Here is a 26,357-nt window from a genome sequence, read left to right as displayed (position 1 = left end):
GAGGGGGTACCGGCCCGGTGTCTGTCACGTGGTTCAGTTTGCCGGGTCAGATACGTGACACTAAGGCACGAGTTTTTAGACTCATATATTGCTAGTTTCCAGAAAGAGGAACACGGGATTGTGTCCTGACCGTGTGACTGCTGTCCGCCTGCTGCCGCTTCCTTTCCGCCAGCCTGCAAGGAGCTTTCGCTTCTCCGTTAACTTTACTCTCATGTTTGGTTTCCTAAAAACGCCGCTTGTTTACGCGACGGTAAGAGACCCGTTTTAATCCGCGGTTCGTCTCTTTATGATTGTTGTTCAACTACACAGCAAGTTTTTCTTTTTCTAGTCTCCCCGTCGTTGTTGTTGTTGTTGTTGTTTAATGTTGTGGCGGTGTGAACAGCTGACTCACTGACGGAAGACATCCGTCAAGACCCTCCATGGGTTGACCCCCTGCCCCGCCCCCCGCCTCCTGTCTCTGCTTCACCGGCTTACAGATGATCGGCTCACCGGACCTGCTGGCCTTTACCGGCCCAGAGGGGTTCGGAGAGGGAGAAGAGGATCCGGGGATTCAGGATCTACCTGAGGATCTGTCTGTTCCCCTTTTACCCGCCTCACACCCCTGGACCACAACTGCCCTCTTCAACAGAGACTTTATACTGGTGGCTGAATTCTCAGAGCAAGTAAGTGTGTGTAGTAATAGAAGTTATAATTCTACTAACAACACTAATGATAATCACAATATTTGTATGAACAATAATAAACTTTACAGATTAATCATAGAATGAAACTCGAGTAAAAACAAAAAGTAAGAAAACGTTTCAATATTGTGACTTTTAGTACACTTTTAGTAAAGTCACTTGTCTATAAATGTAACCAATGTACTGTATTATATATTATACTCAAATACCTTTTAAGAAAAAGCCTTTAAGAATTTCTATATGCAACATTAAACATCTGTTTAATACTTCTGTTATTATGTTATAATGTTGTTTTTTGCATTGTCCCTGACCAATAAACTAAACAATATATAAATAAAACTAGAGAAAGCACTCAGAGAGTGCAAACCTCCATGTAGTTTATTCATGTATTTTGTGTAGTCCCTGCCAACAGTCACAAGATAAACATGAGGGTTTATGAAATGATCGTCAAGGTTCTGTTCCAAAAAAGTATTTTTTCATCTTTCAATCCCTTATCGAATCTGTGTGAAATGTTGGACAATGTGACTTTTTAAATGTGTTTTGAATAAAAACTTAATTTATGTAAAAGGGATAATTCACAAATGAAACATGACAAGCAACTGCAACTAGACCATGTGTTTGCAGTCACAAGCAAAATGTTTGGATGCCACTGGTTTGTTATGTACTATTTCTTGAGCTTATATGAATGTCACTATTAATCATAGTTGTTGGGTAATCCATGTTGTGATTTGTCCCTATACAAATAAAAACTGATCTGATTTACATACACTATATGGATAAAAGCATGGGAGTGCCTGACCATTACACCAACAGGGACAAGTACAAGTAGTTACAGAGACAAAAAAATGATTTCAGATATAAACAGAATATAAACACTACAGTACAGTAAAGATGCAGTACTTTAATATGGGGTTGGTTGCCTTTTTGCAGCTATAACAGCTTCCACTCTGCTTGGAAGAATTTCCTTAAGATTTTAAGGTGTTTCTATGAATTTGTGTCCATTAATTCTATAGAGCATTAATGAGGTCAGGCACTGATAAGACAGGAAGATCTGGCTCACAATCTCTGGTCCAGTTCATCCCAAAGGTGCTCGATGTTTGGTGTGGAAGAACTTGACGGGCCCACACTAAGTCAAACCATGTCTTTGTAGTCCTTGCTTTGTGCACTGGGGCACAGTCATTTTGGAATAGAAAATGGTCTTTCTCAAACGGGTGCCACAAAGTTGGAAGCACAGCATTGTCTTGGTATGCTGAAGCGTTAAGATTGTCCTTCATTGGAGGACAATCCCTGATCAAAGCCCAAAGCCTGATTAAAACACCTGCATTTTATGCTCAACAGGTGTGGCCAAAAACTTTGTGCATACAGTGTATTTTAAGTCCAGCAAATGAAAAAAGATTAATTAAGATATCAATAAATGAACAAACTAACAAGGTATACACATTTTAAGAAAAGGGGGAAAGAACTTTGCTTAGCAGCCATTTTGAGGTGTTATCAGTCTCGTTAACAATGGCTTTGTTCTCGGAGTGCAACTAACGATTATTTTCATAATCGATTAATCTGTCAATTATTTTTCTATTGATCAAGTACTTTACTTAGTACACCCTGAAACTGAGGAAGCTAAATGGAATTCAGCCATCATTCATTTGGTTATCACACCTGTAATTTTACTACTGTGATCTGTCAAAACGGCAGCCTTGCAAAAATCCATTAATGTACCACAATGGCAGAGGTGGAGCTCTATGTTTTAAAATATGTGGAGTTATTTTATCCATTTGGGAAATTTCCCATATTAATGCAATCCACATATTATTAGCAGGTATGCTATAGGAGGTAATTCAATGAAAGCCTGCCTTTGGGTCTTAGTGAAATATTCATGGAATATCTCTTTAAACACCACAGTCCAGTCAGTTTAGGGCACACTGAAAATATAAGTGTATTTTTTTCATTTTTAATAACACTGAACGTCATCTCTTCAAACCTCTGCCTTGTTCACAGGTGGGTCCAAAGCCTGTGTTGACGATACCAGAAGACCCCCGAGTCATTGGCTCCTTCGACCTCAACCACTTCTCTGTTCGCATCATGTCTGTGGACTACCAGGCGTCCGGCCCCGTCCAAGCCTCACATTCCTGCACTGGGCCCCGCCTCAACTTCAGCGAGGACTCCAAAGTGATTCTGGGAGATTCAGCAGAGGACGCTTTTGCTTACGTTCACCACCTGACCCTGTACGACCTGGAGGCTCGAGGCATGGTGCGTCCTTTCTGTATGGCCTATGTGTGTTCGGACCAGGCGAAGCTGATGGAGAACTTCACAGAACTGTCGTCGTGCTTCTCTCAGGCGGCCGACAGCCTCAAGACGGGGAACAGGCAGGCGTTTTCGATGGAGCTGCAGAGAAAACTACACAAGCTTGAGTAAGATGAGAATGTCCTCCACACATCTGTTCTTATTTAATTTCAGTTGATATAAACACCAATTTGTCTTATTATTAGAGACAGTACAGAAACGGTGTTCACCTGCATGTCCTAAAAATGTCCTTTTTATATGCACATTTTCCAAACACTTCCAAGTATAGAGATGAACTAACGTCACCAATTACAAAAAACACAACTAAGTAGACAAATGCTGTTGTAATGTGACAAAACAATAACTAGGATTTATTTTATTTTTTTTAACATTTCAACTAAAAAATAAAAATCTTAAATAGAATCACTGTAAATCTTTAAGTCATCTATGGCATCTATGTTTGTGATTATACACATTTTCTTCGATCACCATTGGCCTGATAATGGAAAATAACAGCAACTTTTGTACTTTTTTATCGTGGTGCATGATAGTATTGTGTGTATTTCTCCCCATCACTACCTGAACGCACTGAAAATTCAAACGAAAAATGTCTGCTGACTAAATCTGATTCTTTGGTTCAGGTACACACGGTTGACTTTGCTGTCAACTGTGAATGCGTCCACAGAAGATGGAGAAACAGCCGATGACCTCGAAGCTGTAGAGCATTCAATCCTAAATCACAGAGACCTCCTCCGCCAGGTCACATCCTACCCAAACAGGAAGCTCAAACACCCCGACTTTCTGCCCTACGACCCAGCTGACTCCCTCACCGATCCTACTTCATTGCTGCCTCCTGATCCATGTCCCTCCAACTCCATGTCCTCCTCCTGCAGGTCCGAGCACCACCTGAAGCCTCTGCAGGAGCTCTGCAATGCCTACTTCCTCTCCTTAATGAAGGAGCAGCTGGCAGACACAGAACGCCGCCTTCGTGGTGATCGGAGTGTCCTGCAAACGGCCTGCGTCTCCCGGTCGCTCTCCAGGAGGCTCACCCTCACCAACTTCCTGTTTGAGCTTTGGAGCACCGAGAACGAAGAAGAGGAAGAGCAGGAGAGCATTGAGGCAGAGCTACAGAGGTCGACTAAGAGTCGCGTCAAGGTGTTTGCGTCGGATCCACTGAGCCTGGAGTCGTTCTACTCCTGTGTGGAGGAGATCCCGATCAAACTGGAGGCAGGAGAGGCAGGGACAGTGACCTCTGACCCCAGCATTGTCATGGACATGACAGGAAGTGTGAGCAGTAGTGACAGCATTGAAGTGCTGGGGACTGAGAAATCTTATCGTACTCAACAGTCTGCCACTGATTCTGACAGCAGAGGTGTGTTTGCTCTTTAAATCAGTCATCAAACAAAAATACAGAAGAAACATCACCCAATTTCAGCTTGATATTACTGTTATACCATTTCATTTTGGACAAAATGATCAATTAATAAGCTCTGTGTAGTTGGGTAGCATTGGACTCATTTTCTTCTTAATGGATGACTGTGTCTGTCAGTTTTGTTACTGTCAATAAGGACTCAAATATCTATGATAATGAATATTTCTTATTTGATTAGAACCATAAATGAATAAAGAAAATTAATCAGTGTCAGGTTGCGTGCTGTCTCACGCTGTAATGAGGCTGTAGCCCTGACTAAAACATATTAACTCACAGAGCAGCTAACAAGGTTGTAGCCTAAACTATTAACATGTTAACTCGGCTAACGTGGCTGTAGCCCAGACTAGCATGTTAAGTCACAGAGCGGCTAATGTGGCTGTAGCCCAAACTGGTTCTTTATCTCATTTGTACTAACTACAGCTTAAGTATTTCAGTGATTTAAACTATAAACACTTCATTCATTTGTTTATTTACTACAGTGAGGTGGTGACATGATCACAACCACTCATTTTCATTTATCAAGCAAACATGCCAGGTATTTTTTTTGGCCATTGCTGTTTGTCATCATACATTTTTGTAAATATTTACGTTTAGAACTGTTGGCTGAACAAAATAAGACATTTTAATACGATATGTTTCATTGAGAGATTGTGACAGAAGCAGTTTCCCTGTTTTATGTTGGCATCAATTCTTTAAAATGAAAAGACGCTGCTCTTTGACTTGATGAACTCTGACAGCTGTCTTTCCTCGGCAGAAACAGCAGTGACACTGATGGACACCACTGTCAGGCGAGGAGCAGCAGATGCAGGTGTCAGACGCGTGCAAGCGTATGCCAGTCGTGCCAACAGTGAGGACAGCATCGAGGTCCTGAGCACCACCGAGTCCATTTTCCCTGACGATCTCACCGCCATCACAGAGGAAGAGGCTGAGCAACAACCTGAGAGCAATAGCTTTGACAGCGATGAAGAAACACTGGCTGAGTGTAAACTTGACAAACAGGACAAAACATTAGAAAATGGAAGTGAAAATGAACTCCCTGTTAATAACAATGACAATGAAGAAAAACCTTTGCAGCAAATGACTGTCAGCAGTGGTGTCATTGTCAAAGAGGAACCAGCCACTGAGTGTTTGAAGAGGAATGGAGTCCATGAAGACAACAGTGCTGAGAAGACACCCAAAATGACACAAGGTAATTATGCATATATGCTATCGTTTGAATTTTTAAACCCCCCTGAAACCTAACTTAGGGCTGCTTGTGTGCAAACAATGCACACACAAACACTGATATATTAGACCGAATCATGGATCAGTCAGAAAGATGGATTTTGGTGACAGCCCTGCTGGTGCAGGAACATGCTGATCATCATGGGTTTACAGTTTACTGTTTATATAATCTCTACCAGAGATCTGGGAGCTTGAGGGTTCTGGCACAGAATCTTAGCTGGTCCTAGAGAGTAGAATCACAGGGTACCTCACTCCGTCTAACTGAAGAAAACAAAATGTTAACGTGAAAAGTTTAACGTGCAGGATTTCTCTATTTATTCACAACATCTCTTAATGTAGCTTGCTCTGTGACCTCCATTTCATTATTCCAAGCCTTCTGGCCAAAAATGTGGTAAAAGCCAGGAGGTATTTTCTAACTGTTGAGACAGATGGTAGCAATAGGAAGACTCCAAACAGTCCACTAATTACAGTGGACTGTAGTTTACTGTCATGTTAATAAGATATAACGGAAAAAGCTGTTACTGCTTCACAGGTGAAGAAGCAGTGGAGTCGACGCCAAAGTGGACCGAAGTCAATGAGACGGCGCTGTCAGCACCAGACCTCCGTGTGAACTCTGCCTCTGCCGTTGCCATGGCGGAGGCTGACCGGTGGACAACGCCCAGCGCTGCTCTCAGGCTGCTGAGCGCGGACGAAGCCTCAGACTGCACCAGCGTCACAGGCTCCTCAGACGCTCCCTCCACCACGCAGGACATCAGCAACAGCAACACTTCATCAGACAAGAGGAGGAGGAAGGCTGGTCTCAGAGCCCTCAGGTTCCTCAAACACAACTCATTCTCCCAGAATGCCGTGTTCTGCCTCCTGAGTGGCCGACCAATTGTCGTCATGGGAGGAGACGAGACTCTGGTCAAGAGGACGGTGGACGCTCTGAGTCTCTTCCTGCCTGCTCCTGGTCCTGATGGAAACGCTGTGATGCCGTGTCTGACCACACCACTACAACTGACCGACCTGCTCACCTGGAGGCTGATCGGACTGCACAGGTAAGACATGACACACAGTGGAAACAGAACTTTCCCAAAATGATCTCAGTCTTTTTCATTGCGTTGTTTCAAGAACATGGGTGAGGGTTATTTTTTGTTTGGATTTGTGCCTTTTTATTTTAACATGGGGTGGACATTTGAGTTCAAAATACATTTGTATGCATAAAACTGGAAATCTCATTGTTATTTATTTATTTATGGCAAGTAACAAACTTTATTCACCTTTTTGGTCAGGGTACTAAAGTATAATCCGTATTTCTGACAAAACCAAAATACGAAAATACGGAAACAGCACCCCCTTTTCCTTTTTTGTATTGAACCAAATACGGAAAAACAGATTTTGCTCTCAGGCTCTCGTCAAAAAACGAAACCAAAATATTAACTGTCAAAAATATCCTGGTATAATGTATAAATGGTATTATGTTAAAATATGAACTGTCTAAAAGTGTCCCACTATAGTATGTCGTAATAAAAACATGTATATTATTTAGTAAACTTAGAAACTGTCAAACATGTTAAACAATGTCCAAATATAGTATAATCAACAAATAATGTCACTCGACTCATTTAAGAATGAGTATCTAGTCTGGCCAGTAGGGGGCAGGTTAAGTAAAAAAACTGTTCAGAAGCAGTGGTTTAGTAGAATTTCAAAATAAAAGTGTTGATATGGACCAATATATAGTTGACAATAAAAAGGTTTTCATGTATTTTCCTCTCTCAATTACTGCAGTGAGCACATTTGAACACTTTAAAGTGGACACTGCTTTGTCTCATCATGTCCTCTGACTGAACACCAGCAAACAGCTGCAGTTAAAGGCACAGTTCATGTGTTTTCAAGAGATTCCATTCACAATTGCAGAATCCTTTGTTTAATATTGAGATTTTACAAATGTTTTACTGCAACACAGGCCCATGAGTAACCTGTGGCCAAGTGGAAAGGGAACTTGGCTTGTAACCGGAAGGTCGCCGGTTCAAGTCCCCACCAGGTTGAAAGGGCTGGGGTACCTCTGCGCATGGTACCCAACCCCCTTTGCTCCCTGGGCGCTACTCAGTGTGGCAGCCCACTGCTCCTAATTCTAGGGTGGGTCAAAATGCAGAGAATAATTTCCCTAAAGGGATTAATAAAGTATCTAAAATTAAATAGTGAGGAAATGATATATGTTTTTTTTTACATCAAATGAATTTGATATTTTAATGAATGAATGTTACATTTAATAATGAGACATTTATGCATTTAATTCCAATGTGAATGAATGAATGTGAGACACATTTGAGTCATTGTTTAATGGTGTATTTATTGATTGAATGTTGCCACTTTAGTTTTCATTTGTTAACAATGTAAAAATGATGTGAACACATTAATCACACAGAAGTCTAATTCATGTGCTCATCATTTTTAAGCAGCAGTTAGTGGACACCTGGACCCAACTGTGTGGTCAACAGTCCAGGGAGTGAACCTCTATCAATTTTTATAACCGCCTTCTGTCATCTTTGTGGGAGCCCAGCCCCAATCGGGGCGCTGGAGCCAAACTATGCACACTCTTCCTCAGGTTTTTCTCAGACCAATTCACTATCTGTGTTGAAAATTGTGCTTAAAAAGTTGCTTCATCCAGGATTGGAACCCCTGCCCTCAGGAACTCCAGTCTTTGACTAAACCACATGAGCTATTTGTCCTCACGTATAGTTTCTTAAAGGCAACATAGACCGGAAGCTCCAATTAACGCTGTGTTTGTGTGTGTGTGTATCTGTGTCATTACCTCGTTTATGAAACCCTAAAGTTTCAGAACAACAGTTCAACAACAGATGACACCAAAAAAAACACCAAAAAACGTCACACTGATGAAGTATGTAAGAATGTCTGTGCGCGATGCCGGGCTACACGGCTGGTGTAGTGGTTAGTGCTCTTGCCTTTGCAACAAGAAGACCCAGTTGGAACAAAGATCTTTCTCTGTGGAGTTTTTCATGTTGTGCACGTGGCTTTTCTCCGGGTTCTCCGGCTTCCTCCCATAGTCCAACAACATGCATTATGGGGATTAGGTTAATTGGTCACTCTAAATTGACCAACTGACCTGGTCAATCAGGCTGAGGTAATCTACTATTGAAAGACTTCTTAAGGCGTGAGAGTGAATGTGTTGAATGGTTGTTTTTCTCTAAAACTCCATGCACAAAGATTTGTGTTCCAAGCGGGGCATGAACCCCGGGACTCTCGCTGCAAAGGCAAGAGCACTAACCACTACACCAATCATGTTGCCCATGTTGTGGGACAGACATTCTTAAATATATTCATTAGTCTGACGTTTTTTTGAAGTCGGGGGTTCTATTATTGAAAGACTTCCAAATTGTGTGAAAAAGCATACGAGGACATGTAGCTGATGTGGTTAAAAGAATGACTGGAGTTCCTATGGTCAGGGGTCCGAGTCTTACACAAAGTGAATGTTTAAGAACAGTGTGGAAATTTGCCTAATCCCCGTATTACATGTTTTGAATGGGATGGTGAACAGTCCAGGGTGTACCCCTACGAAACCTGGCTTATATATGAAAAAATAAATACAGAAATAAATAAATGTATAAATAAATAAATGCATAAATAAGTCAGTCAGTCATCATCTACTGCTTTATCCTCAACCAGAGGGTCGCGGGGGGTGCTGTGCCAATCTCAGCTACATCGGGCCATAGGACAGTTTGCCAATCCATCGCAGGGGCATAAATAAGTAAAAGAATAAATTAAAGAATAAATAAATGCTTTACATTTATTTCTACATTTCTGTTCACCTACATTTAATTATTTATTTATTTCTGTATCCATATGTTAATGAGGTAGGAGGTCCTATCCTCAGTCAACAGCATGATTAGTTACAGGAATGTGCTCGAATTGGATCGACTACTTCTGCCTTACTAGCGGCACTGAGTCGTGTATACCCAGAGGACACCAAAGGTTTACGATTGTAAACAAACGCACCACGCCAACAATTCCTGACGGGTGAGAGACTTTTGTCTCCTTTCAATCTGCATTTTGGATGTTAAATTTATAAGAACTGGTCAACTTTTTTGTCTCATTTTGGACAACATACTAAACTGTGACTTTTTTGTCACATTTTGGACGACATACTAAGCTATGACTTTTTCGTCTGTTTTTAGTCAAAATACTGAACTATGACTTTTTTGTCACATTTTGGTCAACATACTAAACTATGACTTTTATGTCACATTTTGGACAACAAACTAAACTATGATTTTTTGTCACATTTTGGACAACATACTATACAATGACTTTTTTTTACTGATTTTGGACGACATACTATACTATGACTTTTTGGTCTCATTTTGGACGACATACTATACGATGACTTTTTTGACTGATTTCAGACGATATACATACTATGACTTTTTTTACTGATTTTGGACGACATACTATACTATGACTTTTTTGACTGATTTTGGACGACATACTATACTATGACTTTTTTGACTGATTTAAGACGACATACTATACTAAGACTTTTTTGACTGATTTTGGACAACATACTATACTATGACTTTTTTTGACTCATTTTGGACGACATACTATACTATGATATTTTTTGTCTCATTTTGGACGACATACTATACTATGAGTTTTTTTATACTATGACCTTTTTGTCTCATTTTTGTCGACAAACTAAACTATGACTTTTTTGACCGATTTTGGACCACATACTATACTGTGAATTTTTTGACTGATTTTGGACGACATACTATACTAAGAGTTTTTTGACTAATTTCGGACATAATATACAATGACTTTTTTGACTGATTTCGGACGACATACTATACTATGTCTTTTGACGAATTTTGGACAACATACTATACGTGACTTTTTGACAGATTTTGGGCGACATATACTATGCTGCGAGTTTTTGACTGATTTCGGACAACATACTATACTATGACTTTTTTGACTGATTTCGGACGACATACTATACTATGACTTTTTGGTCTCATTTTGGACGACATACTATACTATGACTTTTTTGTCAAAATTTGGACGACATACTATACTATGACTTTTTTGACTGATTTTGGACAACATACTATGATATTTTTTACTGATTTCGGACGACATACTATACTATGACTTTTTCAACTGAGTTTGGACAACTTACTATACTATGACTTTTTGACTGATTTTTGGGCGACATACTATTCTATGACCTTTTTGTCCTAATTTTTGACGACTTACTTACTATACTATGATTTTTTTGACTCATTTTGGATGTCATACTATACTATGACTATTTGGAGTGATTTTGGAAGAAATACTTTACTATGACTTTTTTGAGTGATTTTGGACCACATACTATACTAAGAAAACTCTCCAAACGCAGGAAAACAAAGCTCTAAACACTTCAAAACGAAAACTAACTCAAAAGCACAATCCTATTGATTGGCGATCTATAACTAACCAAGAACGAGGTCAAAAACAAAACGCAATCTAAATGATTGGATCTAATCAATCTAACTAATAAAAAGTAATTCACCATCCTAGTGATTGGAGTTCCTAAAAGGCTGTGAAAATTTACAAACAGAAATCTCTCCCAAGGAGGAAAACAAAAGAGGCTATATATCTTAACTAAGGTATCAAAATACCTTAAATAAATACCTTATATATTAAACAAAATACAGAATAATAGGGAGAAAATAAAGCATTAAATATGATATACTACAAAAATGTTGACAATTAAACAAATCAATTACACCCATTTTTAAGCAGAAAACATTCCACTTCTCTATCCATCATTGATGATTTCCGTTCAATGAATATGTAAACAACTGCAGTAATTCCTAAAGTGTATACAGCTGAGAAAAAGCAACTCAGATTCAGATACTGCAGCTGGACTGTGAACGCTCATATAATAGGGTTCCTGATTTAACTTTTTAATCTTCGAATAACCATGAAATATTAATGATTCAATTATAATTTAAAATGTTTTATGGATGGATTTTGAAGGTCTGGATTAGAAAATTAAGTTGTATGTTAAGCTGTACACTGAGAAATGGTTTGAATGTAACAGAAATGAGTTTAGATGTAAAGTTTTACTTGTTCCAGTTTTGTTTAAATATGTTTATGCAGCAAAGAAATACACTTTTTATACTAACAACATATAGCAAACATAAGAATGATTCAACACAGAGACGGGAGTCTGCACCTTCAGACGTCAAACTTTACAGGTTTATGACTATGGTTTGACCAGGGTAACGCCTGGATATGATTAAAGCTGTGACATGAGTGATAATGGCAGAATGAGAGTTTCCACCCTCACAGAGTAAGTGTTTTTTTTCAGCTGTAGAGGAATTGCGAGGCTCATCACAGCTGAGAAACATCAAGGTATGATTATCTTTCAATGTTTAGTGTATTTAACAACATTGTAATATTTTTTTATCCAAAAGGGTTTCTCTCCGGACCAAATCCTTTTCAAATATATAGTACTTAGAGTACTTAAAATCAGAATCAGAATCAGAATCAGAAGAGCTTTATTGCCAAGTACGATTTGCACATACAAGGAATTTGTTCTGGTGTCATTGGCGCATAACAAGCATACAAAATTTCCAAAAGTGAACAGTGTATATATATATATATGTACATAAGCAAAGAAAGAACAAAGTAAAGAAAGTGAAGTTGGGAGTGACGCATTCCACAGTTGTGGACTGCGTTGTGCAACTTTCACAGTTGTGAAACATTACATTACATGTAATGTAGTAATTCTTGGGCTTTTGAATAATTAACTACTATTTTAATATAATTTGACTAAAAGGACACTAAAATTGAATGCAAATGATAATTAAAAATTACATATAAAAAAATGGCATATGATAAATAGGTGGAAGATCTGATACTATCAAAAGCTTTGATAGAAAACAAAGCTTAAAGATGGGATTTAAAACAATCTGGGGCTCTGTTCTGTCTAAGAGGGTCGGTCAGACGAACACCAACCTAACAGTTCTGAAATGAAATAAGGATTAAACCATTTAAAATAGGGTAAATGATGCCAAAAAGGCTTTATTTATCGTGATTAATTATATTTCTGTACTTATTAAACTTTTTTTCTTGTTTTATAACTTGACAATTCATGTATGTCTACCTCCCTTAGTTTGTTTTAATTTAATTCTACTTCTATTGAATATTTGATTATTATTTAATCTATTCTCACATTCTACATTTCATTGTGTATCTGTTGTTAGAGTTTAACTTATTTTATCTCACTGGTCTGTTCTCTTGTTGGCTTTATTTATTTATTTATTTATTTGGTAACATACGGTTTTAACATGATTTATTTTCCTCTCCTCACAACAGAGGACAACAACAATAAAGGAAATGTGCAAAATGTCAAGTGAATAAACAGAAGCAGCAAGTGAAGCGATGAATTTTAAAATCTGCTAAGGAGCGTATTCCAGGTTAGGGTAGTAAAAGTAGGAAAATGCCGATTTGTCAAGCTCTGTGCGGACAGAGGAGGGACAGTGAAAGTCCTGGGAATATAAGCTAAGACTGACCTGAGTATGTAACATGTAGGTGGATAAATATGTGGGCAACAGGCCTAGGATAGATTTCTAAATGAAATTGTACCAATGCAATGATGACCAGAGGATACAAGGTGCAATGGTGCTGTGTGAGGGGCCTACAGCCTGTAAGAGACTGAGATTGCGAGAGATTGAGCAGAGGCATTCATCTAAATTGTATCTCCATAAACAAGAAGGTGGCAGCAACAAAACAGTTTCCCAGCATTAAAGGAGAAACAGGGTTTGTTTCTGAAGACGAAACCCAATTTCAGTTTCTTTAAAAGATATTCTACGTGGGGTTTAAAAGAAAGTCAACTGTGATGCCAAGGTATTTATAAGAAGTCACAAGCTCAACAGGGGTATTCTGAGCACATGTAAAGGAAGGAAGAATCACTGGCAGAAAACAACATCATCTACAACAACTAGTCTAAGGTGGCACAGGCTGAATGATGTCAAATGCTGACTGCAGATGTCCAAATACAATAGACGACAGTATCGTCTGCATAAAGATGTATTTGTATTTTGACCTACACTATTGACATAGATTGTAAAAAGAGTGGGTCCTAAGACTGAACCCTGTGACACACCTTTCACAAAGTTGAGAAGGCTGGATAAAGATTACTAAGCTGCACACATCGCTTACAAATGGAATGTGAAAACCAACCAACAGCTAGGTCTGACAGGCCTGTATCTGTCAGCTTCTGACATAGAGGCAGAGGGATGCATATAACAGCCTTTAAATAGGATGAACTGAAACCGACAAAGGAGCACCAATGGCGTTTTTCCACTGTATAGTAATGCCTCGGCTCAACGCTCCACGGTTTGGTTGGTTTCCCATTACAATATAGTACCTGCTGAACATGGGCGGGGTCATCACAGCACGGCTGTGAAAGATTAGTTCAGTACTTCCTCCATGACAGGGGCACACTCACTAAATGCACCGGACTAAAATGAAATTTTAGACATTTCCTTGCTAAATGTTGGAGATTAACACATGTTTTCAGGATTGTTAAGTCTTTTTAACTGGTCTACAGTTTGGCATTGTTCACTTTTATTATTGTGTCGGACGTCTTGCTCATACCCCTTCCTATGGTGACACTCAGGCGACGTCGCTCGTAGTATCAGCTTAGCTCACTTGTATCCTTGCCAGAGCAAGTACTAAAAAAAGTAGCAGGTACTATCACTAATGGAAAATTTAAATGGGGCGAGGCGAGCTAATGGAAACACACCATATATACACAGGGAGGGATAATCAAACACAGGTGAAACCAATTACACACAGGTGAATCACATTAGGGCAGGGCAGACAACCAACAGGACAGGACAGGAAGTAAAACTTTAAAAATTACACACAAGGATAAACTACAAAATAAAACAAGGAAACAAGGAAAACAAGGAAAACCAGAAACAAATATCTAAAAAGTTAAAGAAAATAGAAAGGAACAACAAAATGTCCAAACAAAATAGATGTTCAAATAAAAGTGCCTGGAATAATCCAGGGGTCATGACATAAGAGAATCATAGCTGTGATGTTTAACCAGTATGATTCATTTGACTTTTTCTCCATTGTAGATTGATCATGACTTCAGTGCTGGGGTTTGCCTTGCTGGGTTTGGCTCTGATAGCAGGGCCTTGTGTGGCCTTTATCCCCATCGGAGGTGGATCGTCCACTCATGTCAGTATCACAGGAATGGCCCTGCTGGGGAAAGTGAAGGAGGTGTGTCAGGCAGTGGCTGATGAAGGCGGTTATGAGTTCAAACCCACGGTAAGATGGAGGACAACAACTACCAAAGTTAAAAAAAATTCTTGAATTCTTGAGTATTTGCTATTTCCTTGCAGTGTTTCTCGATCCTGGTCCTGCAGACCCACTGCCCTGAATGGTTCAGAGATTTTCCTGCTCCATCACATGTCATTATTATCTTGCAGCCCTTGTTTGGGAGTTCTTGCAGCTTGTTCTTGACACACCACCTGGGCAGAACATTTTTCTTATTTGGTGTCTGACACCTATTGTGTGATTGGCCAGAAATTTGAAGTGGGCGTTGTAAATGCAGAAATGTTGTAATTTCCTGTGAGGACTTCCCAGGAGGTCTGCACTTCAGTTTCTCATGAAGTATGAAATGTCCTGGATATAACTAACTCTGTTCTTGTTCTTGCCACCTCAAGAAAAAGAACAAATTTCTCATTACAGGCCTTTAGTTTCCATGGTTACCTTCCTTAAGCAAACATTCATTTCTGTCTGCAGGGTTCTTCTCCCGAGGAACTGGTCCAGGGCTGCCTCGGACCCACAGCAACAGGAATCGTCTCAGGCGCCAAATTTCACACCGCTCTTCAAGAAATCTACACACAGAATGGACTGGTAGACCGAGACTTTTCCAACAGGTGGGAGAAAAAATGTATAATAAAAGCAAAGTATGGTTTGTATTATTTTCATGTTAAGTGTATTTGTTTGATTCATTTATTCAAGCTTGAAGTGCCTTACAGATGAAAAGAAATACAGACTAAAATATTACATTGAACCAAAATGAAGAGAAAATCAAGCTCCAATGAGCTGAGACATTTGGACAATGTAAATAAAAAAAATCATTAAAGTGAGACTTAAATTTAGAAATAAATAAAAGTTTTAAGTTCTTTTTCCAACTGAGGTAAATGATACTGAATGGAGTGCATCAAAAAGAGAATAAAAAGCGAGACAAAAATACAATAAAATGGAGTCAGCTGAGCAAGAGGCTAGCATGTACAATTGCTTACATGTGAAGAATTCTTTCAGTGCTCCGCACCATTTCAACTCAGAGACTTTCAATGAGGGCCGTGGCCTAATCCTGGAGGGCATGGGAGCCATTAAGGCTAACATTCGCTCGGAGAGCTACAAGGCTGCCAGAGAAGCACTGGGCAGAGTCCTTCATACACTCCAGGTGAGGAAGCAACTCAAGGATCATTTATGTGTACATTTACATTTTTTTTAATTGTATTGATGGTTTAAAGTAAAAATAGTTCCGTTTTCAAAGTCTTAGAACAAGACGTTTATAGTAGCTTTCCCATCTTCCTTATATGGCAGCCCAGATGGACAAATAAGCCAGAGCGGATGTTGCATTTTTGAAGGAAACACTTTCCTTGCAAACAAAAAATGACATCCTTTCTGGTCTGTGAAGGACGTAAAAAAAGTGAGCGCCAGCATCCTCTATTTTCTTAAGATCTGCAATCTCAGAGATAAGAATATGAGATAAGAATTAGATATCACTAATTCTTACACACTTTATTAACGCTAAAGGTACAAGGTTCAAGGTTCAAGGGCGTGGTTGCCAGAGTTTCAAAAAAATATGCAAAGAAGACATACTGCCCTACTGTCTGTATTCATTTCATAAAAAATAACTTATTTGGATAATTTCAGTGTGGCAGCAACTGGTGGAGATTGAAAATGGTCTTTTTCAGAGGAGTATCAGAGAATGATCACATGATCATTCTCTGATGCAGGGCATCGTAGTGTTATATTGAGAGGAGGAGTGTTTGTCTGTTGTGGACGCATCTTCCTCTTTGGTATTAGCCGTCTATATTTTATTTAATCTCCAATGCAGAGACTCGTTTTTCTTCTCCTCTGGTTGAGACACTTTTGGGAGGTGTAATGAGGTTGTTTATGTTCAGTATCAGTCCGTGTGTGTTGAATGCAAATTGCATTACTGGGCAGAGCAACAGATCAAAAGAGTTTGTGGGCCAAAAATTAAAATGTATTTTGGGAAATCAGTATTTCAGTTTAACACTTCGGGCACAAAAAAAATTGTGCTTCCCAACCTCAATTTCCCCTTTTTCTTTTTTTGTTACGTGCCCACCAGTGACACTTGCTCCAAGACTTGAAACTGCAACGCTAATTCCGCACTTTTTAGACCCACTCGTAGGGGGAAACAGTGTCCGCCATCTTTGCTAACAGTTACACTAACAGGACCAAGTGTCACTGGTGGGCACGTAACAAAGAAAAGAATGAAGATATTTCTCAACTCAGGGGAAACTGAGGTTGGGAAGCACACTTTTTCAAAAATACTACCTCTATTCAAGTAATACAAAGCTAAATGCAAATCGGTGAAGTATTCCTTTAAGGTTTCAGGACACCGCATAAGGGAACAAAGGGTAGGATAGAAGTAAGAAAGAAAACATTGAAATGTTTAATTCACTGAAAATGAAAGTGTGCTATATACTGTACTGTAAGTGTTCTCATGAGTGTTTCTATGTATTTTCAGGACTTCTATAGCCACAGTAACTGGGTGGAGCTGCAAAACACAGAACCATATATCAACCTCCTACGCCCAGATCTGCCACTGGACAACCTGGCAGGTTTGTCAGAATCAAAATCTCACAACGTCAATCATAAGAAGGAACATTTCTGAATTGTTATTCGGATTTTGAACATATTAGTACAAGTATAATGACAAGGTGGATACATAAAAAGCAAGGAAATGAATCAGTGGTGACTTTCCTCTCACTAGACGATTCAATTCAATTCAATTTTATTTGTTTATTTTTTGTGTTGCGCCAAATCATAACACACATAATCTCAAAGCGCTGTACATAGACAACATAATCATGCGCAGAGAAACCCAACAATTCACACATTGAGCAAACACTAGGCATCAGTGGAGAGAAAAAAAACAGAACCAGACTCAAAGATGTACAGCATCTGCCTCGACCGGTTGAGGTGTTTATTACAATATCTTGTTTGTGCTTTGCTTGTGTAGATGTGAACACTCCCACCTGCAGTGACTGTGAAAGTGGATCTTGTCCCAATCCCATCCTTCCCAACATCCTGCGTGAAAAGAAGCTTACATCAGGCTACATGGGAGTCTACTTTTCTTCCAAACCTAAAGGTAACAGGAGTCTGGTTTTCATTAAAACTCTGCTGTACATTTTAACCACATTTTCAAAGATAATGCAAAAGAAATGAACTGCTGTAAAGTGAATATTAGGACAAACCTGCCTTTATTAATATGCCAACTTTTCTACTCCTCTAAAGTGTAAAAAATGTAACATACTATAGACATTTAAATTAGAGCCTGTGCATTCAGTGATTTAATATCACAGTTTGTGCTTTCAATTTATTTTAATCTTTGGATTGGATTTTAAAATGGGGGTTAGATTAAGACTCTATATGGATGCATGCATGCATGCATGGATGGGTTTTAAGCAGGTTTGTAATAAAAACGCCAACAAATTTCAATAGATACGAGAACATGTGCTTCCTCAAATGAGCTTAAAGCATCATGAGATTTCTTTCACTGAAACACTCATCCTTTATCTGTGCTGCTTATTAATACTTGTATAATTATATACTAAACATTATATACTAATATAATGAATATATTCTAAAACAAGGCACATGTTTTTATTTTATTGTATTTAGATATTTATTTTTACTGCGACACAGGTGCCAAATACAGGAATGTAGGAAATTTCTTCTACCTTGAATAAAAGAAGGTTAAGTTCTACCAAGCTCTTCAGTCTACCCAGTCCACTGCTCTGACCTGTCCCTCCTGCACCAGGTAAATGTAGCCATGGAGGTAAAGGTGACCTGACAAGCACTATTGTTCCTCGTGGTGGCATCAGCAAAGACGAGCGTCGCTTTGACAACATAGCTGCCCACAATGCTGCTGTGAATTTAGCCACAAGTGCAAGTACCCAGCTCCTGGAGGACATCGTCTTGGCTGTCGGGAACAAGGAATTTCTGAAGTATGTTGGTCACATATGAAGGACATCTACTTGTGTGTACTGGAAGATTTTACTGCATACTTTTCTTTCTCACACAGAATGATGGGGATTGCCCGCTCATCTGTGGTGTGCTTTGTCATTGACACCACTGGCAGTATGTCTGATGACATCGCTGAAGCAAGGAAAGTTGTTTATGAAATCATTGACAGCAAAAAAGGAACACAGGACGAGCCCTCTGAGTACATCCTGGTGCCCTTCAATGACCCGGGTATGAACCCTGAATTTCTACTGGTCATGTTTAGTAAAACATAGGTAATATTTAGACTCCTGGCCAGTGTTGGGCAATATTCAGGAAATGGCTTATGTTACAAAAAAATGTAAATCAAAAAGTCATCATATTACTCTTGTAAATATAATCATAAAGTGACAGGACAAAAGATAACAGAGTAGTAACACAGCATTACTTTGCCGAGTAATTGTAATATTATTGTTGTTTTGTAAATTGTAATTCTTTATACTATTTGTTACTGGGCAAAATAGTAAATTATCACATATCATATCAAGTAATGTGTTACTGCTAGTTGTGAAATCAGTGCATGATCTGTTTCAAAGCAGATAAATGAAATTGTGGTACACACTGTGAATTTGTATATAGTCATAGTGTTAGTGTTTGATTAAAAGTTTGTCTTAAAATGTGTGTTTGTGTAGACTTTGGACCCATGTTCAGAACAGAAGACCCTGATAAGATGAAGAAAGCCATCTCAGATCTCAAACCTCGAGGGGGAGGTGACATCCCTGAGATGTGTCTGTCAGCACTTCAGGTACTATAGTGATGATACCGTCGTGAAGTAACTAAGATTGGCATCGAGATACAATTTACTGTCAGTGATGATACAGATACATGCACTGAATGGGTTCATTACTTTGTTCCTCCAGTTGGCTCTCACTGGTGCCCCATCGTCTTCCCACATCTATGTTTTCACTGATGCTGCAGCAAAAGACATTGAACTCAAGGACACCATTGCTGCTCTCATCAGAACCAGCAAGTCTACGGTAGATACTAACTGAAGCCATCACTCTGAGTTTTTATGCTTTCTGAGCGTGAACCACTGGGTGTGTGATGTCCTCTTGAACTTATCTACACAGGTGTCATTCTTCATGACTAGCAGAAGTAAGAAGCGCCGTCGCAGGGCCACAAGTAGTGCCTTTGATGCCTACAAGGAACTGGCTCTGGCCTCTGGAGGCCAGGCCATTGAGGTGTCCAAGAAACAGCTGCCTCAGGCCACAGGTGTTATCCGTGATACCTCAACCTCAGCTCTGGTAGGACTCAGCTGTTCCACTGATTTATAAGATAAGACAACAGCTCACATATGTATAAAGTGATATTGCACAGCACAGTGTTCAATGTGTAGAAACACAGCACATTAGCAGTCAAAATAATCCTATCTAAACTATAAAGTAGGGCGTCACTGGTTGGTTGTGCCTCAGGACCTTTGCTTGGCCAGGGTGTTCAAAGCTTTAGGATTTTTTTTTCTCTCTCAAATAATTCTCATCATTGTTTAGTCATTGTTTAGTCAACTGAGTGTTTTATTGTTTTAGAGTTTTATAGTCAGTGAATACCTGGTAGATTATATGGTAGAAATGTGTGTTAAAGGTCCTGTGTGTGTGAATTAGCGACATCTACTGCTGAGACTGCAGGTTATATCACCCAGGGAACTCCTACATTTACTGCTCCCTTACTCAAGTGTGTCAGGGTGTGACCGTGGTCTTTGGACATAAGAAAATATACGTTGTATAGGATGTGGAATCCGTGTCTATGAAGATTCTCAGATCCAGGTCAGAGGTCACTGTATCTTCAAGATTGAACTAAAGGCCTTTTATTAGGTTGGAATCTCATTAAAGCAAGTCCAGTTGCCTATAGCTAACCCCTGAAGATATAAAAGTTATTACTGGCAACAACAGCCAAACCACACTTTCAAAACATACTTATGAGTGGTGTTTTCAGTTTTAGCAATGTTTCAACCAGTAACTAGAATCAGAATTTCTGAATTTCTCCCCTCCCTGTTGTAGGTAACAGTTCTTCAGCGATCAGTGAACCCCGGGAAGCAGGAGACCTTTACCTTCACGTTAGACGAATCTCTTCAAAACATCACGCTCTACATCACAGGACAAGTCACTTTCACAATGACTGACCCTGCAGGTAGCTTTCCGCTCAAAATGCAGTGTTTCACCAGTTCAATTCACATGCTTGATAAGTACATTGTTGGGCAATTAATGGCAAACAAATCCAGGTGTGACCCAGAGCAACACTGAGGCCACTGGTAAACTGGGGACTGTTCAGACGGTGGGGAACCTGGCCAGAATTCAACTGAATGATGACAAGAAGAAAGGAAAATGGAAGATCAACGTCAACTCCAAACAGCCTTATACAGTAAAAGTAACAGGTCAGATGCTTCATGTTTGTTGATTTCACATGATGTTTTGGACATTTTGCAGAGTTTGAAGTCTGATGCCCCTTCCTGAGTCTGAATTCCATAGTAGTTAAATTCATAGAGTTCCTGGTGCGTCTGTATTTACTGTGTATGCATGTTTTCCCAGGCCAGAGTATTATCACGTTTATCTATAATTTTGTGGAAAGCTTCGAGGGACCTCACCCAGGTTATGCTGTACTCAGTGGACGTCCACTAGCAGGTAACGTGCAATATTTTTATTATTTCATATCAGCATTACCTTTGTACACTCTGAACATTAATCCAGCATAGATATATAGTTCAGCTATGATCAGATATGTGTATAATGTATACAGTGACAGCTGTGTATGTGTAACCTGTGGATGGTGCCCATACTGTGTAGTCTCAGTGCTACAAAAGCGCCATCTTGTGGTGAACTGCAGCTAGAACGTCTAGAAAGGCACTGAAATCTCTTCAGAGCTTTTTGTTTTGGGTTTAAAGACTTAAGTTCATTCTAGAGTTGAGAGAAGCTTGAGTGAAACAAATCTTAACTCATGCTGCCATAACTAGAAATACGATTTTAATCATTAGAATAATAAATCATGTTCAGTGTCAATATTTTTGTGGTGTCTGCAAATAATATAACATTGAGCACTGCTTAGTGGGTCAGAGGACTGTTATCTGTCCTGAGGACGGTTTGTGTACATGTATGATTTGGAATGGCCACCCGTGCCTTCACACCACCACCAAATTAGGTTTTTGTGATCAGATCATTCAGACCTGCATTTACCAATTCAATTTAATTCTGTGTCTTAAGTTAAATAAAGTTGATGATTATCTGGTGAACAAAGTGCATAATTTACATATCAAAAAACATGTTAAATACATTACGACATTCCTGCAGCTAAACAGTGAGTTAATCTGTGTTAATGAGGCTAAAAATTAGAATCAAGAGGCTTGGTCACTCATATAGGCAACAATTTCTAAGTTGTAACAGTCAAGGTTTCCTTCAGCCACCCATAATAAAAACCTATTGAATATTAACTTGAAAGAGATAAACTTGCATGCCCGTTAAAAATGAAATCCCCTTATTGATCTCCCTTACTGGTTTATCTGCCTCTCTCCTCTGGAAACACTAGGTCAACCAACCAAACTGATTCTCTCAGCAATTGGAAAGAAAGGTCCGTCCTCGATGAGTGTGGGAGACATTGGCCTGGTAACTGTATCTGGTCCTGAGAGTTTAAGCAATGGCACAGTAACTGACTTGGGCAATGGAGACATCTTGGTCACTGTTGACTCAGTCCCTGACGGGGAGTTTTTGGTCATCATGAAAGGAACAGACAAAGAGACAAACAGTGAATTCCAGAGGCAGTCTACCACCATGATGTCCGTCTCCAAAGTGAACATCCAGGTAAGGTCGGCATTGTAACCTGTGTACACATGCATGCATCATTTCTTATATATCAATGGAACATGTGACACAAATATATGGGATTATAAATGGCGTCTCAATTCAGGGACTGTCTTCTGTAGATGCTGCGTTTGATTAAGAGACACCACCCTAACTTGGCTATCCAAATTTCAAAGCTACTGTTAATGCGGCAGACACACTCACTCTGTCACATTCAGCTACAGCTCTTGTGGAAAAATGGTTACGTGACAGAGAAGTCTGAAATAATAGTCTGAAATAAGAGTCACATGGTCTGTGATAGAGTGGGTACTGGCTAAATGTGCTGGCTTGATAGCACTTTGAGGACAGGGGCTCCGATCAGAGAGCAGGACACAGAGAGGTTCCTTAATTTTCTTTAATGGTTAGTTGTTGGAGTTACAGGTGGGTCAGTGGACATATGTGGGTGTATGTGTGGTCCTAACATAAATGAAAAGAAAATAATTATATATGGTAATATCCAGTCATCATTATCTACTAATGACATTAATTATTACTCTCAAATAATCACCAAAAATATACAAATGAAATAAGATGTAACCATCCTGAGTGAATTATCAGTTTAACTGACTTGAACAGCATTACAATAACTCAAAACACATCATCCCTGAGTAACTTGCCAAAACACAGTATTTTATGGCCAATGTCGCCATCTAGCGGACAAAATAAATCACTGCAGTACTCGAGACGACCAGACGGCATTTAACCGCGAGCGAAACTAAACATGCATTTCTGGATCAACATAGTTAACTTAGCGAAAATGCAACAGCCAAAACAGCAAGAAAACAAGACCATTGACTTATATTGACAGTATTCACGGTCCAACAAGGCAGGTAAACTCACGTTTCTGCATGAACGCACACGACTGGTATCCACCATAGTTTCACCGCACCTCGGAATCACCGAACCTCATACCTATGTGACGAGAATATGACGTCACATAGGTATGGAAAGCATACTAGGACAAACTAAAACGAAACTCAAAGGTGTAAATGGGCTACATAAACCATGCAACAGAAAGAACAGTAGACTTTCCTACATGGTCTACTGCCATGTGGCAAGACCATGAATTCAGACACATCTGTAGTATTCCATTGGGAAGAATATTAAAATATTTGAATACATTTTAGAAATATGAGAATGGCATTGGTTAATGTGTATTGTGTTGTTTATTGCATCTTGTTCCTCTCTAGGCTGTAGTAGCAACTAGTGTCGAGCCAGGAGAGACATTAGAACTCCCCTTTGGTGTAACTACCCAAGGCCCTGGTGGTACTTATTCTATCAAGGCCAGAAATGACAGAGATTTCCCCATGGTTTACCCAGCAAGGTGAGGAGAAGTTACTAAAATTGTTTTAAATTGTTTCAAATAAACTGTTTCAAAAAGTTTTGTTTTATATCTTCTCCTGGCAGCCTCACATTGACAACTGGAAAATATGCAAATGACACGTTGACCATCACACCGCCAGCCACCACACCATCAGGCACTTATGTCACCCTGACCATGGAAGCCAGATCAAAGGATGGCACAGACTCCAATTATGCTGTTCTGAGACTGTCTGTTATTACCAAGGTAATATGACACACCTTGGATTTCAGTATATCTGTCTAAAGCCTGTTATGAACCGTAACGGTTGGCCAGACTGCAAAGAATGCAACCAAACATGATGCTCTCTCAGCTGGCATGTGTGGAGGAAAAAAGTTGACCTCCCACATCAGCTGAGAGCCTCCAGCACGTACATTCTTAGCTTGCATGAACTGAAACTACATTCCTTGCCAGCAGTTTGGCAGCAGTCTGCATTTGTCTATGTGGGCAATGCATATTCAGCATTTGTTTTTCACAATTCAGCATCATTCTCTTATCTTCTGATTGGCTGGAGTAAGACAGCCAATCACAGCGATCTCTCTCATTGACACTGATGCTAACAGCATCGCAACATGCTAACAGTAAATCTGTCAGAAGGGCTCCTGGCAGTGCCATAGTATTTAAGAATTGGACGTAGTGCTAAACTTTTTCCTGAAGACTTAATGGTCTCCATTGCTAATTTCATGTATTCTTCAAGAAAACTTAAAATCATGCTCCCATTTTGAGGAAAATAGACAAAAATAAAGCACAACACGTTAGTGGATGTCTGTGATGGAGAGCTGGCACCTTCAAATACATGCCTGAGACATATAGGTACAGGTGATTTACAGACGTAAATGTGCAGTTCCAGAAAGTGACAGAGCAGCAGTCAAAATGCAAATTCCATGGCTTCACAATTGGAGGTCATTTTGAAACTATATTTTCATATAGTGGCCAATGCCAGCAAGAGACATGTGTGCATGGTGATACACACCACCCTGGATGGCTGTCGGGCAATGTGTTCCAGTATTAGAGCTTAAAAGTTATTAAGAACAGTTTTACTCCCCTTTCTTCCACTTTGCTGTGACTCACGCACTGATTTCCCACTTTTTTCTGTACAGATCACAGATTTTGTTCAGCCTGTGTGTAAAGTGCTCAGCGTGCAGAGTAATGACTGCCCTCGAGATGTGTCTCAGTGTAGACCTCACCAGTGGGAAATGTCGGCCAACGTTACTGATGGAAACGGCACCGGGATCGAGACCATCTTCCTGAGAAAGGGAAATGGAACCCTCTCGTTCAGCTCTCTGAGTGCTCCCTTCGTCGTGGTGAAATACAACGCCTCGTGCTGCTCACAGATCGTTGAGTTCATAGCTGTGGATGAAGCTGGTAATGTGGGAAAGTGCTATCAATCTATAGTTCACTCAGGCAGCCCTCGTATTTTAACTTTGTCACTGCTGCTGTGGTTGTGTCTGCTGGTGTCGGCCTTTGTTGTCGAGCCTTGAAGGGCGTAGGTTACTCAATTTCTACTGATTGTATGCCACATCAGGTATTAGATACATGGTTTACAACTCTAAATCAGCCTCTGCTACAGAGATTTACTTCAAGTTTCTTCTGGTGATGGTCATGTTAACTTTGATATCATTCTTAAATAAAATGTGAGCACTGATGCGTAATCTTTAGGTATGTGTACTGAAGATGTATATATAAATTTTACAATAAAACATTTATTTGCCCGTCTGAAATTATTCTATCTGAAGTTAGTCTATAATGCATTCCAGCAACAGATATGATGTTTGGGACAAATCCTAAGTTGCATGGACACTTTGTTTACAGCAGCAGCAGAGAATCATTTTAAATGTTAAATGTGTGGTATTAAAAAGCAGTAACATTCTTTGACCTTTCAGATGAGGCAGGGAATAGGCACCTATAATCTGATGTATACAGTTCGGGCTCCCCGATTTTATGTAATAAAAATCGCTCCTATGGGCTATTTTGTGTACATGGTCAACAGTGGTGAGTTTTGTTTATGTTACACCCAATAACATTTTTCTTGGGACCACAGGTGCAGCAAGGTTTGACAAAATGGTTTCAACAATCAGGTAGAAAACAAAACAATGGTTCTTAGGCAGATCTATCAGACGTAATTGGCTCTTCACACCATTTAGTTAACACAGAAACAAAACAGTTGAACATAACTCTTCATATCAAGGTATTACCCTAACTCAATTTGTCACAAAAAC

The 26,357-nt window shown here is 39.6% G+C and overlaps 2 protein-coding genes and 1 long non-coding RNA gene across 4 annotated transcripts; 2 read left to right on the top strand and 1 right to left on the bottom strand.

Moving 5' to 3' along the window:
• The first annotated feature begins 16 nt into the window (after positions 1-16).
• LOC122770642 (guanine nucleotide exchange protein SMCR8-like) lies at positions 17-7,047 on the top strand. Of its 2 annotated transcripts, XM_044027607.1 has the most exons (6): positions 17-250; positions 383-662; positions 2,676-3,088; positions 3,602-4,332; positions 5,147-5,581; positions 6,149-7,047. In XM_044027607.1, the coding sequence occupies exons 2-6, from the start codon at positions 477-479 to the stop codon at positions 6,655-6,657; spliced, it is 2,274 nt and encodes a 757-aa protein (XP_043883542.1). In that variant the 5' UTR covers positions 17-250; positions 383-476; the 3' UTR covers positions 6,658-7,047. The 2 variants fall into 2 exon arrangements, with proteins under 2 accessions (XP_043883542.1, XP_043883543.1); XM_044027608.1 differs by having other exon boundaries at positions 17-662; positions 5,153-5,581.
• Positions 7,048-11,926: 4,879 nt separating this feature from the next.
• LOC122771406 (von Willebrand factor A domain-containing protein 7-like) lies at positions 11,927-26,116 on the top strand. Its single transcript, XM_044028968.1, has 18 exons — positions 11,927-12,018; positions 14,760-14,952; positions 15,430-15,566; positions 15,955-16,099; positions 17,417-17,510; positions 17,912-18,040; positions 18,713-18,899; positions 18,977-19,146; positions 19,587-19,699; positions 19,815-19,931; positions 20,025-20,198; positions 20,949-21,078; positions 21,170-21,322; positions 21,477-21,569; positions 22,468-22,739; positions 23,969-24,102; positions 24,186-24,345; positions 25,239-26,116. Exons 2-18 carry the CDS (start codon positions 14,767-14,769, stop codon positions 25,617-25,619), a joined length of 2,775 nt encoding a protein of 924 aa, XP_043884903.1. The 5' UTR covers positions 11,927-12,018; positions 14,760-14,766; the 3' UTR covers positions 25,620-26,116.
• On the bottom strand, positions 23,130-23,681 carry LOC122771407. Its single transcript, XR_006360601.1, has 2 exons — positions 23,619-23,681; positions 23,130-23,195 (listed from the first exon to the last, which is right to left on the bottom strand). It is a non-coding gene; the product is annotated as an uncharacterized LOC122771407 (long non-coding RNA).
• Positions 26,117-26,357: the final 241 nt, after the last annotated feature.

The sequence above is a fragment of the Solea senegalensis genome, linkage group LG6, assembly GCF_019176455.1.
Source record: "Solea senegalensis isolate Sse05_10M linkage group LG6, IFAPA_SoseM_1, whole genome shotgun sequence".
In the NCBI taxonomy this organism is placed as follows: domain Eukaryota; kingdom Metazoa; phylum Chordata; class Actinopteri; order Pleuronectiformes; family Soleidae; genus Solea; species Solea senegalensis.
The sequence above is the reverse complement of the archived record's forward strand: the minus strand, read 5'-3'. Positions and strand labels throughout refer to the sequence as shown.

Bases quoted from the DNA above. Each gene is read 5' to 3' on its own strand.
- LOC122770642 (XM_044027607.1), top strand. From the start codon at position 477: ATGATCGGCTCACCGGACCTGCTGGCCTTTACCGGCCCAGAGGGGTTC. The intron at 663-2,675 runs GTAAGTGTGTGT...CCTTGTTCACAG, and splicing joins TGGCTGAATTCTCAGAGCAA to GTGGGTCCAAAGCCTGTGTT. The intron at 4,333-5,146 runs GTGTGTTTGCTC...TTTCCTCGGCAG, and splicing joins CACTGATTCTGACAGCAGAG to AAACAGCAGTGACACTGATG.
- LOC122771406 (XM_044028968.1), top strand. From the start codon at position 14,767: ATGACTTCAGTGCTGGGGTTTGCCTTGCTGGGTTTGGCTCTGATAGCA. The intron at 19,700-19,814 runs GTACTATAGTGA...TTGTTCCTCCAG, and splicing joins TGTGTCTGTCAGCACTTCAG to TTGGCTCTCACTGGTGCCCC. The intron at 19,932-20,024 runs GTAGATACTAAC...TTATCTACACAG, and splicing joins TCAGAACCAGCAAGTCTACG to GTGTCATTCTTCATGACTAG.